General features: G+C 39.6%; 3 protein-coding genes across 3 annotated transcripts; all 3 read right to left on the bottom strand.

Annotated features, from left to right (window-relative positions):
* Nucleotides 1-47: 47 nt before the first annotated feature.
* MFIFM68171_02094 (uncharacterized protein) lies at nucleotides 48-415 on the bottom strand (the record flags this gene model as incomplete). The annotated part of the gene is made up of 2 exons (XM_071057516.1): nucleotides 48-141; nucleotides 216-415. 2 exons carry the CDS (start codon nucleotides 413-415, stop codon nucleotides 48-50), a joined length of 294 nt encoding a protein of 97 aa, XP_070913617.1.
* Nucleotides 416-454: 39 nt separating this feature from the next.
* Nucleotides 455-1,534, bottom strand: MFIFM68171_02093 (uncharacterized protein; the record flags this gene model as incomplete). The annotated part of the gene is made up of 1 exon (XM_071057515.1): nucleotides 455-1,534. One exon carries the CDS (start codon nucleotides 1,532-1,534, stop codon nucleotides 455-457), a length of 1,080 nt encoding a protein of 359 aa, XP_070913616.1.
* A 12,186-nt stretch (nucleotides 1,535-13,720) lies between these two features.
* Nucleotides 13,721-15,715, bottom strand: MFIFM68171_02092 (uncharacterized protein; the record flags this gene model as incomplete). The annotated part of the gene is made up of 1 exon (XM_071057514.1): nucleotides 13,721-15,715. The coding sequence occupies one exon, from the start codon at nucleotides 15,713-15,715 to the stop codon at nucleotides 13,721-13,723; it is 1,995 nt and encodes a 664-aa protein (XP_070913615.1).
* Between the last annotated feature and the right edge of the window lie 8,742 nt (nucleotides 15,716-24,457).

Raw genomic sequence — 24,457 nt, 5'->3', positions numbered from 1 at the left:
AAGAATTGGCGTATCAGCAGAGACGGAACGGAGCCAGCATGTACCTTTTAGAAGAAGTGAAAAATGCGGTAGACTCTCTCCAGCAGGCTCTCGTCAACTTCCAGAAACTCAGCAAGGAGCTGGTCGAGGATGAGGGAGAAGCTACACCCGGAATTCCCCCGAGAGGACACTGCCTAAACACGCCCGTCCTAACAAGACACGTATTCCACCCATACATGTTCCCGCCAACAGTATCCGAAGCCGGGTTATCCCCAATCATGTACACGTTCTCCGGCAGCCTGTCCTCGCCATGCAACACCTCCATCCAACTAGCCAGCACCTCGTCGGCGTACGTATACGTCGCGCGCTCCAGATCGACTCCCGTCAGAGCCTTATACATAGCCTCGAGCCCGATGCGGAACGCGCCCTGGCTCATGCGCGGGAACGGGTGCTCCGTCGGACACAGCATGTCGCCCTAGGAGAAGTAAATCGGAATCCGCTGGGAGACGGGATCCTTGGCCGCCGTGCCGAGCCGGCAGTTTTCCGACAGCAGCAAATCCACGATGACCTGCATGTCTGTGGCGTAGTCGCGCGAGTCGGAAAACACCAGGATCGCCTCGATGTTGATCTGCGAGAAATCGCGTCGTGGCCGGGTAGAGACGACTGCGCAGGTCAGGTACGGCGCGATGGACGGGTCCCAGGCGACGATGTCGGCCGGGGTGATGATGTCGGCGAAGCCGTACTCCTCGGCGACGTCGCGGCACCGGTCGCCCTCGCCGCCGACGACGAGGACTGTCTTGTAGTACTCGGCCAGGGCGCGCATGGGCGTGTGGCTTTGGATGAACTGGTCGGTCGACACGGGGTTGCCGAGGATGCGGCTCAGCTGCTCGGTGCGCGCCGCCTCGGGCTTGCCGGAGCCGTTGGTCAGGAAGATGTGCGGGATCTTGATGCCGAGCTGGTTGTTCCCGTTGAGCATGTCCAGCACGCGCTTCCCCTCGGGAATCAGCCTGTCGCCGTGCACCAGCACGCCGTCGATGTCGAAGACGAAGGCCATGTTCTTCGCCGCCGCGACTTGGTCTTTGAAGATGTCTTGGACGCGCGAGGCGAGGATGGTGCGGGTTGGTTGCGCGATGCCGCTGCTGCTGCTCGGTGCGTCGGCTAGGGCGTCCTTAACGTCGGCAAAGGTCACGCTGCTCAAGCTGGACTTGCGTTTCGTGCGTGGGATGGGGAGGGAGGCGCCGAAGGAGTTGCGTGAGACGCGCCGCTCCTTCATCGAGGGGGATGCCGAGAGGGCGTTCATGTATTGCTCGGCGTGGGCATCTGGTGAGCGGATGGCGGGCACCTCGATCGTGTTTGATGGGGTTGAGGGCCGAGGGACGGTGATGTGGTGCTCGAGGACATGGCTGAAGCTGCTCGAGCTGTCCGTCTTCTTGTGGCCATGGCCGTGAGTCAAGGGCTTGGCCGGTGCCTGGGCCTTCGTAGGGGACTCTGGCGGGGTGAGGGCCTGCCTCTTGCCGCCGCCGTAGCCTGACTCTGAGAAGGATGTGCCAGCCATTTCAAGATCTTTTGTAATAGGTCAGTGAAGTTGAAGGAATGAATAAGACCGTACAAGCTGTGTTGGATATGAGAATTCATCCCATCTATAGTCCGGTCATCTTGCTGTCATTTATACCCAACTCTCTGGGCCCCGTATCCACCAATATGGCAATATCCCTCTTGATTCCTTATCTCTTGTCTCCATATTGAGGTCTGGGCACTCTGCAAGGCTGATGAGAGGTTTAGTAAGCGACTGTAACGAGCTGAGCCCGGCACAGGCCTCGGCAACCCTTGGCCATGCCACGGGAGCACAGACTACTAAGCCCCTGGATGAAGCTATTCCCAGAACGCGCTGATGGCACGCTCGGACCACCGCGCTCGCCCTAGTCAGAGGGCCCGCTCGTCTGCAAAGTTTTCCTCTTTTCTTCTCCTCAAGTTCAGTGTACTCGTAGAGTCGTCATCAGATAGTTGCAATACACTCCTGGGACCGTTACAGCGACGGAGAGCCAAAAAAAAAAACACGTATGCAGCTTGGAGGGTCACTTACTGTACAAGAGCCACAGAATCTACTAGATCAGAAGGCTATGGGGGAGCAGGTAGCCCAGGAAACACAGCAAATGGTGGTGGTGCAGGGGGTCTCGTACAAAGATTCGGTGCTGTGGTGTGTGCGGTAAGCCTGGCCATAATGCACGTACGTGCAAGGAGGCTGCAGAATCGTCTGATTCATCTGTTTCCGATTCAGTTATTGTTATTTCCTAGTGTTGTGGTTGTGTAATTGAGGATAGTGTCAAAAAGATCAGGTGTCAAAGGATCAGGATCACAGGATCTAGTGCAGGAGTCAAACACATGTACTCTAGTCAGCTAAAGCAGGCTGGCAACTAACTACGCTACTGTACAGACGTTATCCTATATATATATCTCGTCTATAAAGGAGTAAACTCTCTAAGGGAGACGAGAGAAGAGAGAGACAATCAAGACAAAACACACAAAACCCTCAACTGTCATTTCCCAAGATTCAGAGGTGCCGTGCTTTCCGACAGTAAACCCTCTTCTTATTCTTATAGTTGCTTCAGTACTTCTAGTTATTGTATCCGAAGACAAGTGAATTCCAATAGGTTATTAGGGTATGGAGCTTAATACGGAATCTGAGAGTCTGAAAAGGTATATAAAGATATATGGAGTTAAAGTCCTGGTGATTCCAACCGATGAAGGCATATAGGATTTGTAGACGATTGGGAGGTATTTTCCCCTAGACTTGACTCTGCTTCCAACTTATAGAAGGTACTTATGGTAGGTGCTATCTTGGCTAGCAGTAGAATAAAAGGATCAGAATTGTAAAGGAGATTACTCTGAGATACGTTGAGAGAAATGGATTACAATGTCTCAATACCGAAAAGATCTCGATTAGTGGGTAATAACTTTATAAACAGCCTCCTATTATCATTGACTATATAGAGACTGATATTTATAGATTAGAAGTGCGCTGTATGAGAGAGTTCTCTCACGGAGTTCCTATCTATCCTGTATTGTGACATTATCTACCATCATTTAGCTAGTCTTCTTGACCTTCGTCTAAAAACTCTCGTTATAGGTATATAGAGTCTCCAAGGCTAAGCTTCAAATCTAGCGACAACTTAGGGACTACGACGAAGGTATAAGTATACATTTTACTATTAACTGTCGGAAACACGGCACCTCTGAATCTTGGGAAACGACAGTTTAGGATTTTATGTGTGTTTTGAGTTGATTGTCTTGCTTGTCTTGTTGTGTGCCCCTGTCTATCTTTGCTAGAGAGTTTGCTCCTTTTATAGACGAGATATACGTACAGGATAACGTCCGCACAGTGGCGCAGTTGGCTGCCAGCTTGCTTTAGCTGACTAGAATACATGGGTTTGACTCCCGCACTAGATCCTATGATCTTGATCCTTTGGACTAGCACCTGATCCTTTTGACATTAACCTCTTCCACTTCAAGGAAGGGTATAACGATTACTATTATCTATTGTTGATAGTCAATAAATGGTCTAGCTTAGCTGTGATGACTAGCTGGGAAGGGTCGGTGCTAGTATAGGACAGAAGCTCCGAAGCTATAACACTGATAGAGTCATAAGAAGTAACAACAATGCTAAGCCAGAAGAGCGTAGATATTGCATTAGAGGGGCGTCGTAGGAACATATAAGCAAGGACGATGATGGGGCAGTGAGCGGAGTAAGTGAGCTCAGACACTATCATTGTAGGGTATAAAGAGGAGGGTGGAAGACAGGGTTTAGGAGAGAGACAGAGTTTAATGAGACCACCATCCCACCTCTAACGAACAGTCTACTCCCACGTTACGTATACATTACTCGTACCTAGGCACTCTAGTCCTACTACCCTCAGGTCCTTAACTCTCACACAATTTCACTTATTTAATGTAGTATCTAATAGCTAAAACTATAGCTAGTAAATATAATACTATCTTAAAAATATTAATTTATAAGTTCACTATTCTTAGAGATATCTTTTTAAGCTATAACGTATATGATAAGCGAGTGACCAGAACAAGCGAGTGACCACTTTTCTACCAAACATACCACCCTACCACCAACATCTCAATTTCTTAATAACGCAAAATGGAGATTACTTCAAACGAAGCCCAATTAATTCTGGCTATTGCCGCTCTTGAAAAAGATCCAAATCTTAAGGTTACAACTGCAGCAAATATCTATAACGTTGATCGCAGCACCCTTAGGCGTCGACGTACTGGTCGGCCTGCACGACGTGATATTCTAGCCAACTCGTGTAAACTTACGGATTTAGAAGAGCAAACAATCGTATGATATATAGTTGAGCTGTGTACACGTGTATTCCATCTCCGGCATATATACGTGGAAGATATGGCCAACCGATTGCTATACGAACGCGACACGCCCCCTGTTAGCGTACGATGGACTTACAACTTCATCAAATGCTAGCTAGACCTTCGTATGCGTTTTATACGTAAATACGACTACTAGAGGGCTAAATACGAAGATCTAAAGATTATTCGCGAGTAGTTTATATTCGTATAAAATACTAAGACCAAATATAGCATCCTCGACAAAGACTCGTATAATTTTGATGAGACCGGCTTTATAATAGGTATTATTACCCCAACTATAGTAGTTACTACCTTAGATGGCTATAGTAGAGCTAAACAGGCCTAGCTTGGTAATTATAAGTAGGCTACGGTTATCCAAGGAGTAAATACTTAAGGCTGGGCCATTCCACTATTCATTATCCTAGCTAGGCAATACTACCTTACTAACTTGTATCGAGAGTGCAATCTTCCGGCAACCTGGTATATTGCAATAACCGATAATGGCTGGACTACAAATACAGTAGACCTTGATTAGATCAAGTACTTCAATTACTATATAGCATCTTATACGAAGGGTATATACCGGCTATTAATCCTGGATAGCTACGATAGTCACTATACCGAGGAATTTGAGACCTACTACTAGGAATACAACATTATTATACTCTATATACCTTCGTATTCCTCGTACCTACTTCAGCTATTAGATGTTAGTTGTTTTGTACCGTTGAAGAAGGTATATAGCTGCTAAGTTGAGTAGTTGATACGGATAAGTATTATATATATCAGTAAGCTGGAGTTTCTCTGTAGGTTCAGAGCAGCTTTTTTTACTTCAATTACAGAAGAAAATATCTAGGGTAGCTTTGCCGGAGCCGGCCTTATACCGTACGACCCAGAGAGGGTAATATCTAAGCTGGATATACGCATTCACACCCTAATACCCCTAAGCTCAAGGCCAGGTACAGCACAATCTTGGGTCTCACAAACACCATATAACCCTCGAGAAGCTACTTTACAGTTAGAGCTTATTAAAACCCGGATATCCAAGTATCAGGGTAGCTCTCTAACACCTATACTAGCTGCTATAGACCTGTTAGCTAAAGGAACGATGGCTGTGATGTACGAGGTGGCTATTTTATGTAGCGAGGTTTCTGCACTAGGCAAGGCCAATGAGGGGCTTAGTAAGAGACGGAGAGCCAAAAAAACATGTGTACGGCTTGGAGGATCACTTACCGTATAAGAAGCATAGGATCTACTAGATCAGAAGGCTATGGGTGGACAGGTAATCCAGGAAACACAACAAAATGGTAGTGGTACAGGGGAGGCTTGTACGAAGATTCGGTGCTGTGGCGTATGCAGCAAACCTGGTCATAATACGCGTACGTGCAAGGAGGCTGCAGAATCGTCTGATTCATCTATTTCCAATTCAGTTATTGTTATTTCCTAGTGTTGTGGTTGTATAATTGAGGATGGTTGTGGTGGGGTGGTGAAAAAGTGGTCACTCGCTTGTTCTGGTCACTCGCTTATCATATACGTTAGAATTACTCTTTAGATTTATAGCTATATAAGATATACTTTATAATCGAATATCTAACCCTATCAAAGCTATAATATAACTATTATTATATAGTAAGTCCTAAATGAGCCTAATCTAATAGGGTCCACATTCTAGACCTCTTAATATACTTTGTTTAGCTCTTATAAATAGCTAAAAGAGTATATTCACCCAAGCTTTCTAATTAAATATCTCCCTTACTAGAGTACTGTAGTAGACCATTAGGTTAGCTTATAGTAATACTCTTCCAAATAGTAAAACGTAGTACTATTTTTCTCAATAGTCATCAATAGACTAATATCTTCACTTCAGTAGCATTACCTTCTTTTATAAAGAAGTAGTTGAAACCAGATAATATATATTTAGCAAAGCATCTTAGTATAGATAGTCTAGTTAGCTATAACGAAGAAAGAGATAGGGATATCTCTGAGCCAATCTGTTGAGCGAAGGATAATGATAGACCTAATATTACAATTACCGAGTTTATAAAGATAAGAAATATAATATTGGAAATCAATGTATATAAGCCAATACTAGCTATCTAAATATTACTTTAGAAGAAATAAAAACAACTTTATAAGTTGCAGTTTGGTAATAACAAGTACGTTACTATAGTAGAGATAAAATCTACTGTATTATATAGAACCTCGTTCTTAGATAATAACTTATCTATAGACAAAGATGCTTTCTTATGTAAGAACTTTCCACTAGTAATAGACCAGATATAAAGATATAACTACAATCTATTCGGCAAATTCGATATAAAAAGTCCCTTTATTTACATAAACATTCTTTATTCAAGAATATATTTTTAGTTATTTTCAGTTTATACTGCTGTTATTATACGACATAGCATATAAAAATCCTCTTCTCAATGAAATCTGATTAGCATCGATGTTAGGATAGGTTAGTTCTCTCCTAGTTGACTACTATATTATTACTAATATTAGTAGATACTCAGTAGAATTTCTTATCTAGAGAAGAATAAGCTTAAGTACCAGGAACTAATATATTCAAATGTATTAATTGATTATAAAGGTAATATAAAGATTTGTAAGTTATCAGATCTACGATTCTCTTCTTATATAGACTAACAAATCTCTAGAGGATTGCGAGGTAGTAGTCAGCTTTTATACCTCTATACACCATCGAACATTAAGCTGCATTATAATGTAGTTGATATAAAGCTGTAAAACCAAAAGTAGTATAGTAGAGATTAATAATATAGACTATTAACTTCCAGATTCTCTCGTTTTTTACTTCTTCCCAGATATAGATAAGTACAAAGTAGCTAAATTATTAAATATAAGAGAGGATAACTCTAGCTTAGAAACAGTACTAAGTTCTATCTAGCATTCATTGTTATAACTTCCATAGGATAGTAAATGTCTTCAAGGTCTTATATCCTTAGCGAATTTATAGTCGAACTAAAAATATCAATACCCTATATAATTTATCTAATAATTTTACTAAACTCTTTTTACTTTAACGTTTTTTTTGTTACTATATAGTGTTTAAACTTGTTTTTTATTATATTAACTCTTGACTTATATAAGTATATAATTAAAAGTAAATAGATCGAATATAGAACTACTATAATATTTATAAAGGAATCACCTTAATTTCTAGTAGTAAGTGTAGAATGACTTGATAGAATTACTAGCTCTTGTATATCAAAGCTGTCAAGAGACACAGATCTCCTTTTTACCTAGCACAGAGCAAGGTGAGAAGCGGAAGGTTGGGATAGAACTATTTAACCTGTGAGAGCGGGAGACTTTTGCAATAGAGAACACAGTTGGTAAGTATAGTGATAGGTATGAAGATTGATAAAGATGAGGTTCAGGGTTTAAATCTCAAGTGCAAAGTGTTTTTTCAAAGCAAATGCAATTGATCGTTCGTTTTTATTGTGTATATGTACGTGCCAGACGTCACTGCTTATTTGCTTACTTACTTCACTTAACTATCTAGGAATTGGAGACGAGGGCGAAACTCCCTCTTATTTTTATTTCCTTGCATTGAACTACTGGGATCCAGATCTATGGATATGAGTCTGGGTATATGGATCACGTTTGATCGCATCGGATCACAGTGATCTGGATCTATAGTTTCAAGCTTAGGTTCCAGGTACAGAGATACGAAACTATCGTATGGGCACAGATATTGATCACTGTGGTCCGTAACTGATCACAGCGATCCGGATCAGTGTCTGATCTAATATGGTATAAGTGCCTTAGATCTGGTTCCATAGAGCCAAGTTTCATACAGTTTAGTTCCGTAGACCGAGATTTCAATCTCTTAATCCTGTTTCAAAGTTAATTAAATCAATTGCAATATATATAGACTCACTTATATTGCTAAGAGGATATTAGCTTAGGGTTAGGGTTATAGCTTAGAGTTATATATAGCTCTTTTTATATTTTCTAAGCTTATATATTAACAAATACTATATATAGCAGTTCCTGTAACTTATTATATATTAATTTCTCTATCTAACATATCTAGGGTAAGGAGAATCGTATTTGGAAAATTTGTTAATGAGGTACTTGTATTGCTTATATATAGTATATCTCTCCTACTTTAGAGGAGCGATATTTCCCATAGATTCTGCTTTGTAATATCCTTAGTCTATAGTCTTTTAAACATTTATAAACTATTAATAGCTGTATTTATTCTACTTTTCAGGTTACTTACTTAGCTGCTAAATTACTTAATTTTGACTAGCGGTAAGTAGACTACTTCTAGGAGATCTATACTTAGTAGAGTAACTAAGCTTTATAGTATCTATTTATTATATACCTACTTACTAGAGATATAGTAGATCTATTAGATCTATGGTTCTAGTTTTAAGACTCTCTCTATAATAACCTTCTATTATATATTACTCAGTTTACAAATATCCTATAAGATTTATAAGATCTCTATCTTGATTACAGATTATTTTTACTTTACAAGTTGTTTATAGAGTTTGGGAAGATTTCACAGAACTTTGGTCTCCCTGGTTTTTAGTATAAGTAGCAGTCTACTAATAGGAACTACCTCTTAACCTTCGAGCTTTCTTATAGCCCTAAATAATAATACTCTATATTTATAGATATCTGCTTAAAGCTAAATCTAGGCTAGTCTACTCTATTAAGAAGATTACTTCTTATATTAACTAGGATCTATAAACTACCTATTACTTTATATAGGGTCTAGATAGGACTGGGAAGACTTTTCTTTACCATTGTCTCTCTTTGTTTTACAGATCTTAAGGGTAAGTTGTACTCTATGTTACTTCTTCTAGAATTATAACCCTACTTCTTAATGGTAGCCAAACCTTATACTCTCAGTTCAAGATACCTGTTAAGGATATTATAGAGTTATTATCTTATAGTTTCTATTAAAATATATTACTAGCAGTTCTATTATAGAGAGCTAAGCATATTATCTAGAATAAAGTTCTAATATAGCATCAGTTTTACTTCAAGGTACTAGACTATATTTTACAGAATATTTGTAGCTATAACAGTCTATTTAGCGGTATTTCTACAATTCTTAGAGGTAACCTTACTCAAATCATTCCTATTATCTAATAAGAAAGTTGTACTTAGATTGTATAGGCTTACCTTCAAAAGTCTCAGATCTAGCTACAGTTACAGGTCTAGAAGTTTATAGAGAACATATAGATTCAAGGAGTAGATCTAGAAAATAGAGCTTTTATATAGTAGCTTTAAGAACTCTCTTACAACCTTGAATTCCATAAGTATGTAGATCTATTACTAACCTTCACTCACTGATTCTCCTAAAAGAAGCCAACTCAATAGGTCTATCTCTAGAAAATCCTAGCTTTTACAGCTACTGAGTATACTCTTTTTATAGACTAGGCTATTCTATATTCTCAGTTAGTTATAGTTATAGATATTAACTCTATAGTTCTATCTACTTTTCTAGGAAGAGCAAACAGTATTTCTCTTCAAATACAGTTGATAACCTGTTAGAGAGTAGTATTAACACCCCTGTTTTATCTCCTAAGTTTCTCTTTTCTCTAGATTTTACTTTTATTACTCCTCTTATATTAGAGTTAAAAGTTAATATCTCTATTATTTTACTTCGAAATCTTCACCTTCAAGAGGGATTATATAACAAAACCTATTTAGTTATTATATGGTTAGACTAGTTTGTTATTAAGAGCTGAATTCTCTTAGAAGAGTTTATAAGCTAGTTACAGATAATACCTTATATCAAACTTTCTTCAAATTATTATAGCTTTCCTTATATTATTTTACAGATTCAGTTTTCTATCTAGCTCTATTTTGTAATATCTATTATTAACGCATAGGGTCAATCTTTTTCTTATATTAAGGTTGGTTTTCGAGAGTCTATATTTTTTTATAGACAGCTTTATATAGTAATATCTCGAGTTACAGCTATTCGTAATATCTCTATTTATTTTCAGGATCTATAAAAAGAGCAGTATAAACTAAAACATATTGTATATCTGGAAGTTCTAATAGAATAGTTCTTAAATTCTTAAAGTTTTAAATTATAAAAGAGGCAAATATATATTATTTACAGCTTTATATTATAAAAGAGGTAGATATATATCCTTTATAGGTCTCTTATTTATAAAACGAAGAAGAATCTAAAGATATCTCAAACAATATAATAAATAAACCTATTTTACAGGCTCTGCTAGTACCAGTCCTTCATTTACAGCTTATTATCTAGAAGCTCCTGTATTATAGTCTCAATCTCATCCTCTACCTCTTAAAGACAATCGTGTAAATACTTAGCAATAGTATACCACTCTATAATATAGCTATATAATCTATTTTAACGAGTTTTTATAACTCTTGTAGTAGTAGAGGTATTCTATAATAATTATCTATTAGTAGGTACTATTTATAGTTTGAAGTAGAAGATAGAGAACTAATATGAGAATATTTATGAAATATTATAATACAACCCTTATTTTTTTATAGGAGAGCTAATTAATAAATCCCTAGAGTTATTAGCTAGTTTATACTTCTGAATCTACTTGCTACTACTTGTAGAACTTATAGCCTTACTTTTACTAGTGTTTTTAGAAGTTTATAAGTTAAATAGAGTCTTCTTTCCTTTACTCTTTAGATTAAAACTAGGGTCTATAGTTTTGTCCATTTTTTTAATGTGCGTAATAAGCGAGTGCGCTAGATAAGCGAGTACGCCACTTTCTACCACCCTACTACATCTACCCTCAATTATACAACTATAATACTAGGAAATAACAATAACTGAATTGGAAACAGATGAATCAGACGATTCTGCAGCCTCCTTGCAAGTGCGCGCATTATAGCCAGACTTGCTGTACTCGTCACAACACCGAATTTTCGTACGAGACCTCCCTGTACCACCAACACTTTGTCGTGTTTCCTGGACCAGCTGCTCACCTACAGCCTTTTGATCTAGTAGATCCTGTGCCTCCTATACAGTAAGTCATCCTCCAAGCCGTATACGTGTTTTTTTGGCTCTCCGTTGCTTACTAAGTCCCTCATTGGCCTTCTGAAGTGCCGAGACCTCCGTATGTAGAAGAACAACCTTATATATTATAGCCATTGTACCTTTAGCTAATCAGTCTATAGCAGCCAGTATAGAGGTTAGAGAGCTACTATGATGGTTAGATATTCGATTTTTGATAAGCTCTGACTGTGAAGTGGCTTCTCGAGGGTTATGTGGTGTTTGGGAGAGCCAAGGTAGTGCTGTGCCTGAGCTTGAGGCTAGGGGTATTGGGGTTTGAATATGCATATCTAGCTTAGATATTATCCTCTCTGGGTTGTACGGTATAAGGCCAGCTCCGGCAAACTCCCCTTGGATATTCATTTCTGTGATCGAAGTAAAAAACACCTCTCTGAACGTATAGAGAAATTCCAACTTGCTGATATGTGTGATATTCATCTGTATCAACTATTCAATTTGGCTACTATATGTTTTCTTTAACGGCCTAAAACAACTAATATTTAATAGCTGAAGTAGGTGCGAGGAGTGTAGAGGTATATAGAGTGTGATAATGTTGTGCTCCTGGTAGTAGGTCTTGAATTCTTCGGAGTGGTGGCTATCGTGGCCGTTAAGGATAAGTAGTCGATGCGTACCCTTCGTACGAGATGCTATATGAAAATCGAAGTGCTGAATCTAATCTATACTCTTTTAATTAGTAGTCTACCTGTTATCAGTTATTACAATATGCTAGTTAGCCGGAAGATTATACTCTTAATACTAGTTAGCGAGGTGATATTATCTAGTTAAGATAATAAATGGTAGGATAATCTAGCCTAGAGTATTCACTCCTTAGATAACTATAGCCTACTCCCGATTTCCAAGCTGGGTCTATTTAGCCCTACTATAGCCGTCTAAGGTAGTAACTACTATAGTAGCGATGATAATGCCTATTATAAAGCCGATCTCGTCGAAATTATATAAATTATTGTTAAGAATACCGTATTTAACCTTAACGTTGTATATAAGGGCAAACCACTTGCAAATAACTTTTAGATCTTCCTATTTATGTTACGTGGTGGGAGCCCAGATGGGCCAGGTGGCCCAGATCCTGGGGTCCCCATGACCTCTGAGATTCTGGAACCTTCTGCGGGTACTGGCCCACTTCCTGTCATATATTTCGGTGCTCCCGCACACTCTGCCCAGAGCTTTCTTAGACAGCGCAAATTTTATCTTATTTTTGAAATCCCACGTGACAATTTAGCTCTCTAGTAGTCGTATTTATATATAAAACGCGTCCGAAGTTCTAGTTAGCATTTGACGAAGTTGTCAGCCTATTGTATGCTAACAGGCAGCGTGTCACGTTCGTATAGCAATCGGTTGCCTATATCTTCTACGTACGAAAGCCGGAGGTAGAATACATATACATATAGCACAATAATATACTGAACAATCGTTTTCTCCTCTAAATCGGTGAGCTTACGCGAGTTGGCTGGAATATTACATCGTACAGACCAGCCAGTACGTCGGTCACAGAGGGTATCCTTATTAACGGTATAAATCTTTGCTACGGCTCTGTTGCTAAGCTTTGGGTGCCGTTGAATAGCAGTGAGTGCTAGGTTTATCCTAGCTTCGTACGAAATAGTTTCCATTGTTGGCTGTGGAGGAATTTAGTGTTTTATACAGAGGAGACGCGTCGCATTAGAAAGTGGCTAACTCGCTTGTCTAGCTGACTCGTTTATCACGCACGTTATAGTTACTCTTTACGTAGCCTTACTAGTAAACAAGTCTTTATACAGTTAACCTCTTAATTGTAATGTTAAAACATTGGTTATACATTATTGTATACTATTTAGCTACTCTGAATCTATTTCCTACATCATTGTTACTATTAGAAATCTCTTCCGAAGTATTAGATTAGACAAAATCGTCATACTAGGCTAATGCCTGTTACTCTTATTCTACATTGCTCTACTTAGATCTAAGGAGGAAAATAATTCCAATACAGAAGCAAGGAATTATAGGTGTAAATGTATTTGCTTGAAAACGAAGAGAGCAAAGATTAGGTGAACAATGGATATAACATACTTATAAACATGGAAAGTGCGGAGTGAGTACCCCAAAGAATGTAGAATGATGGCAATGCGAGCGATTTCATCCTCGCTTCCCAGTGTTCGATTTTCGACGGCGAGGTGGCTGTTCTGGGTGCCTCGGCTGCCTTGGGCCACCCAACTTTGTACAGAGATGACCACTCTATTAGCGCAGGTTTCCCCTAGAGATTTAAAACCAAGCCTAAGTTCTCCAAGCGTATGCGGGTTCTCTATATGCTAGATAGGGATATGCTGCGGGTTGAGATGTTGATCATCTTCGGCCTCCCGACGTAACGAGCCGCCAAGCCATATAAGGTCGGTGGTGGGGATCGAGATGCATATGCTGGATCTTGCCGGTCCAGACGAAATGCTCGCCTATGACTAGGTCTTCAGCCTCGATCATCGCGTCGTCGGCCAGGCCGAACTCCCACAGTGGCACCTCGAACTGCGCACCTTGAGACGCATGTGGATCGAGATTGACAGCGAAGAGCAGGAAATTGGAAAGATCGTCAGAGAACTTGCCATAATAGAGGATGGCATCGTTCCAGGCGTTATAGAAATTGAGGTTGGTGAACTGCCGGAGCGCCGGGTTCTCCTGCCGCAACCGGTTAATGAAGGCGATATCCGACCTGATGTTGCCCGGCTGATCCCAGTCCCGGGCGCGGATCTCATATTTCTCGGAGTTGAGGTATTCCTCCTTGCCCGGTATGGCGGCGGTCTCACAGAGTTCGAAGCCGCTATAGACGCCATAATTGGCGCCGAGCGTGGCAGCGAGGAATAGTCGCACCCGGAAGCCCGGCCTGCCGCTTGTCTGAAGGTAATAGGGATTGATGTCGGGTGTGTTGACGAAAAAATTCGGCCGCATGGTATGGCGGCAGTCCCCGCGCGTGAGCTCGGTTAGATAGTCCGTCAGTTCCTGCTTGGTGTTGCGCCAGATGAAATAGGTGTAGGACTGATTGAAGCCGACCTTGGCGAGGCGTTTCATCATCTTCGGCCGGGTGAAGGCCTCAGCAAGGAAGATAACGCCGGGATCGGCCCGCCGCAACTCTCCGATCATCCATTCCCAGAAGGGCAAGGGCTTCGTATGCGGATTGTCGACGCGGAAGATGCGTACACCGTGCCCCAGCCAAAAAAGCACGATATCGCGTAGCGCATACCAGAGGCCGGGGATGGCATCGCAATAGAAATGGACGTTGACGATGTCCTCGTACTTCTTCGGTGGGTTCTCGGCGAATTTGATCGTGCCGTCCGGACGCCAGTCGAACCATTCGGGATGCTCCATGATCCAGGGATGGTCCGGCGAGCACTGAATGGCGAAATCCAGCGCGATTTCCAGCCCGTGCCGGTGCGCCGCCTGTATCAGACGGGTGAAATCCTGCAAAGTGCCGAGTTCGGGATGGATGGCGTCGTGCCCGCCTTCCGCGGAACCGATAGCGTAGGGACTGCCGGGATCGTTCGGCCCAGGTGTTAGGCTGTTGTTGCGGCCCTTACGGTTGACGCGGCCGATCGGATGGATCGGCGGAAAATAGAGCACGTCGAAGCCGAGACCCTGCACGTAAGGGAGCCGCGTGATGATGTCGTCGAAGGTGCCATGCCTGTCCGTAGTACCGGATTGCGAGCGCGGCATCAATTCATACCAAGCGCTGAAAGCCGCCCGTTCACGGTCGACGAAAACGGGGAAGGCAGTTTCGGTCTTGGTTAGGTTCACCCTCATAGCACAGCGCGCCATCAGCGCCGCCACGCCGTCGCTCATCAGGACAGCAAGCCTGTCGCCTTCCGATATGGATGCATTGACTTCGTCCAGCAGTGCCTTGAGCGCCGACCGGTCGCTACCAATTGCACCCTCATGGGCGGAAAGTACCTGCTCGATCAGACGTTTGCCTTCCTCCAGCTCGAGCGTCATCTTCTGCCCCGCCTCGTGCTTCTTAGCAATTTCGATCCGACAAGTCGCAAAAAGATCGCGCCAGGCGATGATGCTGAACTTATGATAGCCTGGCCCGGTGAAGGTGATGGCGGCGCGCCAGCGATCGTTCGCCAACTGGCACATGGGCGTCTCGATCCATTGCTGGTCGCCCTGGCGACGATGGAGAATAGCTGCGGCGATAACATCATAGCCGTCACAAAAGATGTCGGCTTCTACCAGGAAGGGCACGCCGGCAATTGCCTTTGCGGCGAACCGCCCTCCGTCGATCACGGGTTCGACTGCTTCGATGGCGACACGGCTCGCGGCTAGCCTCTGGAGAAGCGAATGGCTGAGACGGTCCATTTATTTATTTATTTATGTTTATTTATTTTTTATTTATTTTTATTTTTTTTTAAAAAAAAAAACCTCAGCCGAAATGTTTCCCAGTGCGGTCCAACGTCCGGGATCGGCGGCAGTTCCCGCGATCGGGCCACCACCGTTAAACCTTTCGGTAAATTTTCCCTCCGAAGGATTACGCAGCGCCTGAGTTGTAACTCGAAGGTATGTCGCCGGGTATACAGCCTCGCTCCCCCGCGCCACACGCGACGACGACACCCCTCTTCTCCTTTCGAGGAGAAGGTGCGTGAGCGAAGCGAAAGTGGATGAGGAGGGGCTTGCGCCATATGCAATCGTCCTGCCCTTGTAGAGGGAGATAGCCGCTCTTAGACAAGCTCGGGAAGCAAGGGTGTAACGGGGTTATAAACAATTTTCTCTCTCCTATTTGCTCACTTTGAAAAGCTCGAACACGTTCTCTATAGATTTACAACATTTTACAATGAATGATAATAAAGTCTAGTACGTCTAGCAGGCTCTAGGTAGTGCTAATATTATAGGGCTGATCTAAATGGTGCCTTTGACCTAGATTATGAAAGGTTTACCTTAGGTAATAGTCTTGAAGAATTCTATTAGTTTAACTAGCTCGATGTTTAGTATATCTGCTAACCGCTTAACGAGCTATTTACTAGCTATAAAATTATCGACGTAATGGCTTGAGTGGCGTCGAGTCCGGCCTTGGCAATATCAACCCAGATCATATTCTTCTATTGTAACGAGAGCCTCTTGACGGAATTAGGACGACCGGGCGAATGCCCCGTAATAATGTCACGTTACCTAGTAGATAAAAACTCCGTGTAGCAGCTATATACGCAGAGAACTTCTGATCTATAAGGATCAGTCTCTGTCAATAGAAGGAGGCTGTTCGTAAAGACTTCTAGCTATAATCGTTAACTTATCGGTACTGGTATATCATGTCCTAACTCCCTTAACGTACCTATAAACAACTTCTTATAATTCTAATCCTTCTCATTCTACCGTTGACCGAGATAGTGTATACGATGAGTACCTCTATAACCTCTAGATCTAGAGAAGATAGCCAAGGAAACAGGCAGCAATCCCCTACTTACCCTATAATACTACATCGATCTGAGTTATCTATAGCAGCTACTCAACCGCCTATACCCTCTTATACCTTGTCGGACCCTTAGATTTCGCCTTTGAAACGCTACGAAAACCTATTAGAATCGCTCTGTTCTCGAATCCAGTGATTCGAAGAGGTAAAATAGTTACGAGAGTGAGAAGAGCGGCTACTCTATAAGCTGGATATATCACCTAGTAGTTTCTACCCGAAAAGAAAGTGATACCGGTCCCCCTCTAAGGAATCTAATAACTAGAAGTATATTAGAACGATTAAAGTAAAGGACTTTATCTAGTTTCCTAATAATATCTTTTACTGACACCACCTAGAATAGCTCTAAGATTTATACTAAGTATTCTTAGAGGACTTGAAGTGGTTTAAGACCGATATAAATTAGATCCTTTTTACTTTAGACCAGATAGAAGAGAAGTCTTATAACCGATAGTATACTTACTATAATAATCTCTCGATAACTAAGTAATAAGCTATTGAAAAGAACTAGAATGCCTTTAAAGAATAGATACTAAATTATATTCGAGACGTTGCTAATTCTAAGACTATAGTTGCTAAGCAGTTTAACGATATTAAATAGTAAGAGAATTAGTTCCCTTTAGATTTCTATTAATATCTAGAATCCCTTGAAACCTGGTTTCTATAGCAAGATAATAAGAGCTGTATTCAGACGTTTTATACTAAACTTTCGCCTTCGATTATCAACTATATCAACCTATACATCTATAATAAGCTAGAGACTTAAGAAGAAATAATTAAACTAGCTACCTAGATTTAGCTAGGATTCCAGTACCAAAGATATCGGGAATCTCCCTAGTATTCATCCTATTATACTCCTTATTTATCTTCGAATCGGTAACTATTATCCTGCTTTCGAAGAGGATTGTTTTATCGAAATCATTAGTATAACCCCTATTTTCCGACGTTATATACCAAATTTAACGACTACCCTATAGTACTCCCTTTATACTCTGATTAGTTGAATCCAATAGATAGTTATAGAAATCTATTAACCTGTTTTATCTGCAGTAGTAATACCTATTTCGCTAATAATTACCTCTAGAAGGGTATATCGGTTAGTAGGGTTACCCGGTTCCCGACTAGGAGATTCTATGGAAATCGCCGGGAAAACAGTAGATACCAGTAGGTATAAACTCTAGTTATACCGGTACCTCAGAAATAGGAGTTTCTACCGAAACCCGTATATATACTATCAGAATCTTACTAGATTATTCCTCTAAACCTGTTACAGTTGATCTAGATACCAGAGCTGAGATTAATATAGTTAGTATAGAATTCGTAAAGCGGAATAACCTCTGATAGGTCGGTATAGAATCGCCCTATATCCGGTATCTAGGTTTCTATATCGCCGAAGTTTTTAGTATTTATAAGGTCCCTCTAGGATTAATAGACTGCTAAGAGATTTACTAAAAAGATATCTATACTCTATACCGTTGTTAATTACCCTATTATTACTGATAATTCCCCTATCCTCCTAGGAATAATAAGTCTAACTTTACTTAAGATTTTGCTTTTCCCCTACAACTATATATAGTACTTTATAACAGAAATGAACAAGGTTTATATAGAAAGCTCTAAGAAATTTAAGAAGATGTATTAAAGAGAAGTAAAAGTCTATTCTCTTATCTAATACCTAGATGTACTAGAGGTACTATTCCTAGAGGAGGAAGAAGAGAAAACTCCTCGAAAACTAGGCAAAATTCCCTTTGAGATTATAGATTTTACAGACGTTATAAATCTTAATAGTATAAGCATTTTACCTTCTTATAAGAATATTGATTATGCTATTAACCTACTCCCTAATACAATACCCCCTATTAGACCAATTTACCTCTTATTACAAAAGGAGCTTATAATTTTCAGGGAATATTTAGAGGAAAACCTAGTGAAAGGTCGGATTCGTTTATTCTAGAGCTCTATTCTTTTCGTATCTAAAAAGGATGGTACTCTATACCTTTATATAGACTACTGTAGCCTCAACCACATCACAGTCAAGAATCGTTATCTACTGCCCCTAATTTCGGAAATTCTAGATCGAGCCTCTAAAGCAAAATTCTTCTCTAAGTTCGACCTTAAGGACGTATACTATAGGATTCGCATCCGAGAAGGAGATGAATAGAAGACCGTATTCCGAACTCAATATAGGTTATTTAAATATCTTATTATACCTTTTAACTTGATAAATACTCTAGTAATCTTCTAGAACTATATCTATATAGCATTAGAAGGACTTCTAGATAACTGTTATATATATTATTTAGATAATATCTTAATCTTCTCCTCTGACTAGAATACCTATACAACCTACCTCCAATATATCCTAGGATAGTTATAAGAAGCGTAACTATATTGTAACCCTAGGCAGTATTCTCTTTACTAGAATAAAGTTCATTTCCTTAGCTATATCCTCAATTATAAGGGCATCGCTATAGATTCATCACGAATTCAGATAATCTAGGAGTAGCCAGAACCCCAATTATTCTATAATATTTAAGTCTTCTTAGAGTTTTACAACTTCTATCGCTATTTTATTCGCGATTATACCAAAATCGCCCTACTTTTGACCAATCTGCTGAAAAGTCTATAAAAGGGACGGAAACTAGGAGACATTCGATTATAAGGCAATAAGTATAGAGCTTTTACCTGATTCAAGAATACCTTTAGCGAGGTGCTAGTCCTATACTACTTTAATCCCAATCTCCCTATTATTATCGAAACCGATGCCTCTAACTTCGTAATAGGAGCTGTCTTGTTTTAGGCACCAAAAGGTAGCTGAAAACATCTAATTATATTCTAGTCGACTAAATTCTCTAGGTACCCTAAGGACTATAGTATACCTGATAAAGAAATAATAGCTATTATAGAGGCCTTTAAATATTAGAGGCACTATATCGAAGGGAATTAGCACGAAGTTACTATATTTTCGGACTATAATAATTTATAAGGATTTATAAAGTAGAACTGATTAAGTAGCTACTAAGCTAAGTAGTATATATATTTATTAGAATTTGACTTTACTATTAAGTACTAGCTTAGAAAGCGAAATCTGGTCGATAGGCCCTCGAGAAAACCCGATTATAAGGACTAAAAAAGCCTAGATAGGCTTAAATAAATACCTATGATAAAGAGCAAAATTGCTCGGGTAAACCGGATTAAGGTACTAATCGCGGAAAGAGACAAAATTATCTGTTATGTAGAAGAGAGTAAAGAAGTTTATGTATAAAACCCTAGTAAATCTGCTAGTTACCGAGTCGAAAGAGAGATAGTGGGGAAGGGTAAAGATACCTATTACATACTAGAAGATAGTGAAGTTACCTATATATAAGACCCTAGCAAATTAGCTAGTTAGGAACCTGAAGTAATAGGTTATCTCTTAGAAGTTACTATCAGATTACTAAAGGTTCGCTTATAGGAGCCTTAGGACTAAGAAGCAGCTGGATAGTTAGGGTAAGAACAAATTATTACTCGTCGGTATACAAGAGAATATATCTGATTAGAAGCAGTTTATACTATAGACCCGTCGAAATTAATAATGGAAATAATCCTGGAGCTACAAGCTATAGATCCGGTGACTTTAAAAATTAAGAAAAAGCTTATAAATCCTATATAAAGCCCGAAGGTATTATCTAAATAGGTATTAGGAAATCAATAGAAATTACAGTACTAAAGACGATTATTTGTCCTAGCTGAAGAGGCTATTAAATAGGAGTTACTCCGCTTATTTTATAATAATCTAATAGTAAGCTATTTTAGTACCGAGAAAACTTTCGAATTACTATAATAGAAGTTCTTCTAGTATAGTATTAGCCGAGATATAAAAGATTACTATAGAACCTACTATACTTACTAAGTCAATAAAGTATAATAGTATAAACTATATAGGTCCTTCGAGTCGTTACCAATTCCTATATAACCCTGGAGTAAGGTCACTATAGATTTTATTATAGGTTTTCCCGCGATCCGTACTCTAGACGGTTCCGAAAAGGACATTATTTTAGTAATCGTAGATCGGTATACAAAGATAAACCGATTCTTCCTTATTTCTACTACTATTATTAGCTAAGAGTTAACTAAGCTAGTATATGGAGAAATCGAGCTCAAATATAGTACTATTAACAGTTATATCAGCAACTATAGGTCCGTCTTTATATCATAATTCTAGAGCGATTTATATTACCTTCAGAAAGTATACCGATACCTTTCAATAATTTTTTACCTATAAACCGATAGATAAATAGAACGAGTAAACTAAATACTTATTTAATACCTTCGTTATTTTATATACGAGAACCCAGTTATCTAGATAAACCTCTTTCTCGAAATAGAATTCGTTATTAACAATACTGTTAATACAATAATTAAGATAAGTTCCTTTAAAGTTCTTATAGGCTATTAACCCCCGATTTCCTGTTATATCGAGGGCGATGCTATTAGGAAGAGAGTACCTACTATAATCGAAAGAATAGAAAAACTTATTGAATTAAAAAAACGGCTAGAACAGAATTGGTTAGAAGTAGTAGTAACCTAAAAGTGATACTATAATAAAAATTATAGAGAAAAGGAGTCTAGAAAAGAAAGTTTTATTTTGCTATCTATGTGGAATTTGAAGTTTAAGATATCTAAGAAGTTGATATCGAAATTTATCAGCCTATTTTATATTCTAAACCGGGTTAGATTATTAGCCTACTATTTAGCTTTACTAGAGAAGTATAATCGTTTATATAATATATTTCCTATATCGTTGTTGGAACCCTAGTACGGTCGAAAAGAGGATGATTCACTCTAGATACCTCTATTAGAACTAGGGGATAATAAAGAATAGGAAGTTAAAGAGATTCGGGATAAAAGATATTTTGAAGGAGAGTAGTATTATTTGCTTAAGTAGATAGAATAGCCCTTAGAATATAATTAGTAGATAGTAGAATCGGATATAGGTAACGTATAGAAACTTATCGCCCTGTTCTGAAAAGAATGCGATTCGTAATAGAAGAGAAAATAATAAGAGATTAATTGATCTATAGATAAACTACTACCCGGAGTATCATTCTGTCACAGGTACGTGATATAAGCAAGTGGTGCGCAGCGTTCAATCACGGAGTGATTGAACTGGCAGATCTTTTGGTTCATTGGCAGAGTGGTTTACTGCGCGCCCTCTTACAATTGTTCAATCACTCCTTGGGTGTACTGGAGGTCCTACGTTCGAATGCAAGCTTAGGCACTTGCGACGGGTGCGGGGTGGCAACCTCTTTCGTTGTGCTCACAGTGACGTATGACATGGTGGCGGCACGCTTCGTCAAGACTCAAATGACGTGGATGCGGATAATCTTCCACTGATAGGTGTACAGCAGAAGAGTGGCAACCCTGGCTGAGAGAAGAGGCCTACTAAGCACTGCGAGAGGCAGCAGATATCCAGTTACAGGTAGATTGGCTCTCTACTCTACTACGAGTCATGCAGATCATTGGGGGTCTGACACTTGCCTGCTATCCTTAGCGGTCGGAAGCCGCCGCGAAGGAGCTCGGGGGCGAGCTCTTCCAGAGGGGAGGATAGTTGTCACAGGTACGTGATATAAACAAGTGGTGCGCAGCATTCAATCACGGAGTGATTGAACTGGCGGATCTTTTGGTTCATTGGCAGAGTGGTTTACTGCGCGCCCTCTTACACATTCCCTTAATATCGAAATACCTATAAAAATATCCCGAATCCTTTAGAAAGAACTATTAGAAATATAGATAATATAACCTAACTAATATATAAGTATGTATTAATTCTTTTTAGGTAAGTTCGTCTGTATATACTCTCAAACCTTTATAAAGAATATATATTTAGTATTTGACCAAGCTACGAACTCTAAGTCCCCTATCTCTAGGTATATAGTAATATATATATTCTAGATATATATTTCTTTAGCGAACTACCGATTAGTTAGTAAAAACTCTGGGATAAGAATAGGAAGATAAACCTTGGAGCTAGTAGCTCCCTCGGTCCGAATAGGATAAAGAAGGAGCTGCGAATTAAGTTGGTAATAAGTAGTTACTAGGGACGTATATATAATGTAAATAGGCTATAGACGATAATCAGTCGAATCAAATACGAAAGCTACCCTTTATAATATTTATAGGAAAGGGTTTTTTAGTACCAGCTAGGCTAAATTGATACTGATATACTATCTCTATAGCTATAAAGACACTTAGCAGGCCCTTATTAACAGCTGCAATAGCCTAGCGATTCTTCTCTATAAAAGCATAGATATCGTCGCCCTATATATCAGACTCTATATATGCGACCAATGTATTACCGAATATAAATATCAATATAAGATCGATGGAGTCACTGATTATACTACCTGGAGCCTATACAATTAGGGCGTAAAAACAAAGTGAAATAGACGTAACTTACTATAAAGTAAATTTCCTTTTTCTCCTAGCAGCCTGTATAATACGAAGAGGAGGAGCGGCCGAAGTCGTAGATAATGTCAATTGTAAGTACATTAGTATACTCGAGTTATTTCTAAGCCGTACCGATATAGTGTATATACAGCGTTAACCGTAAAGTGGAGGCTGAACCGACATTCATTGTAATAAGGACGGAGGCAACGAGATATAGCTGATTATTATAATAGAGGAGGCGGAGGCGAAAAACACGTGATGAGTAGGAGTAGAGAAACGACGGTATATACGAGACGAGGACTTAAAGAAGAAAAGAGAGAAGAGTTCAGAAAGAATTGAAGATACGTAGAGTATTTATATTTATACAAAGTAGCCTATACACACCTATAATTTATAGCTGTACACTAACCACATACTATAATATATAGGACTCTTCTACGATAACCTGCTGATAAGGGGATCGTAACATTTTATTTTAATATTGAGACTATATACGTACCAATCTACGTTGTTATAGCAACGTAACTACGAAACCTACATGTACACGCCATAATTCCAATGCAAATACGATACTACTCTAATAACGCGGAACCTCTTAATAACGTGTTTGCAATAGACCTATAGACAGGGTATTTGAAGGGAGAGGATGGTTATAATAAGAGTCTTTTAATGGAATTAAGATGACTGGGCAAATACCCTACAATAATATCACGTTACCTGGTAGATAAAAACTCCGTATAACAGCTGTATATATAGGAAACTTCTGATCTATAAGGATTAGTCTCCGTCAATAGAAGGAGGCTATTCGTGAAGACTTCTATCTATAATCATTAACTTATCGGTACTGGTATATCGTGTCCTAACTCCCTCAACGTACTTGTAAACAACTTCTTATATCTATATAAAGTCTAATACTTCAAAGGTTATCTAGAACGTAATAAAGTCGATACCCTTACTACGATATATATAGCTACAAGAGTTCTCTACTAAGCTACGAGTAATATATCCTCTATTGTCACTACCTTCTACTTAATCCTCAACGCTGTTATCTTAGTTATAACTATGGCTCTCTTTACTATCTTAATATCTACCGAGTATATAACTACTACGCTGTCGAGAACCACTTATATAGCTTCGAAAATGTTATCTTATTGAAATGGAGCGAAAAATATACATCCACACTATCAACAAAACAGTAAGATAATAAAACA

Source organism: Madurella fahalii (genome assembly GCF_045866475.1).
Source record: "Madurella fahalii IFM 68171 DNA, scaffold_1, whole genome shotgun sequence".
Taxonomy (NCBI): Eukaryota; Fungi; Ascomycota; class Sordariomycetes; order Sordariales; genus Madurella; species Madurella fahalii.
The sequence above is the reverse complement of the archived record's forward strand: the minus strand, read 5'-3'. Positions and strand labels throughout refer to the sequence as shown.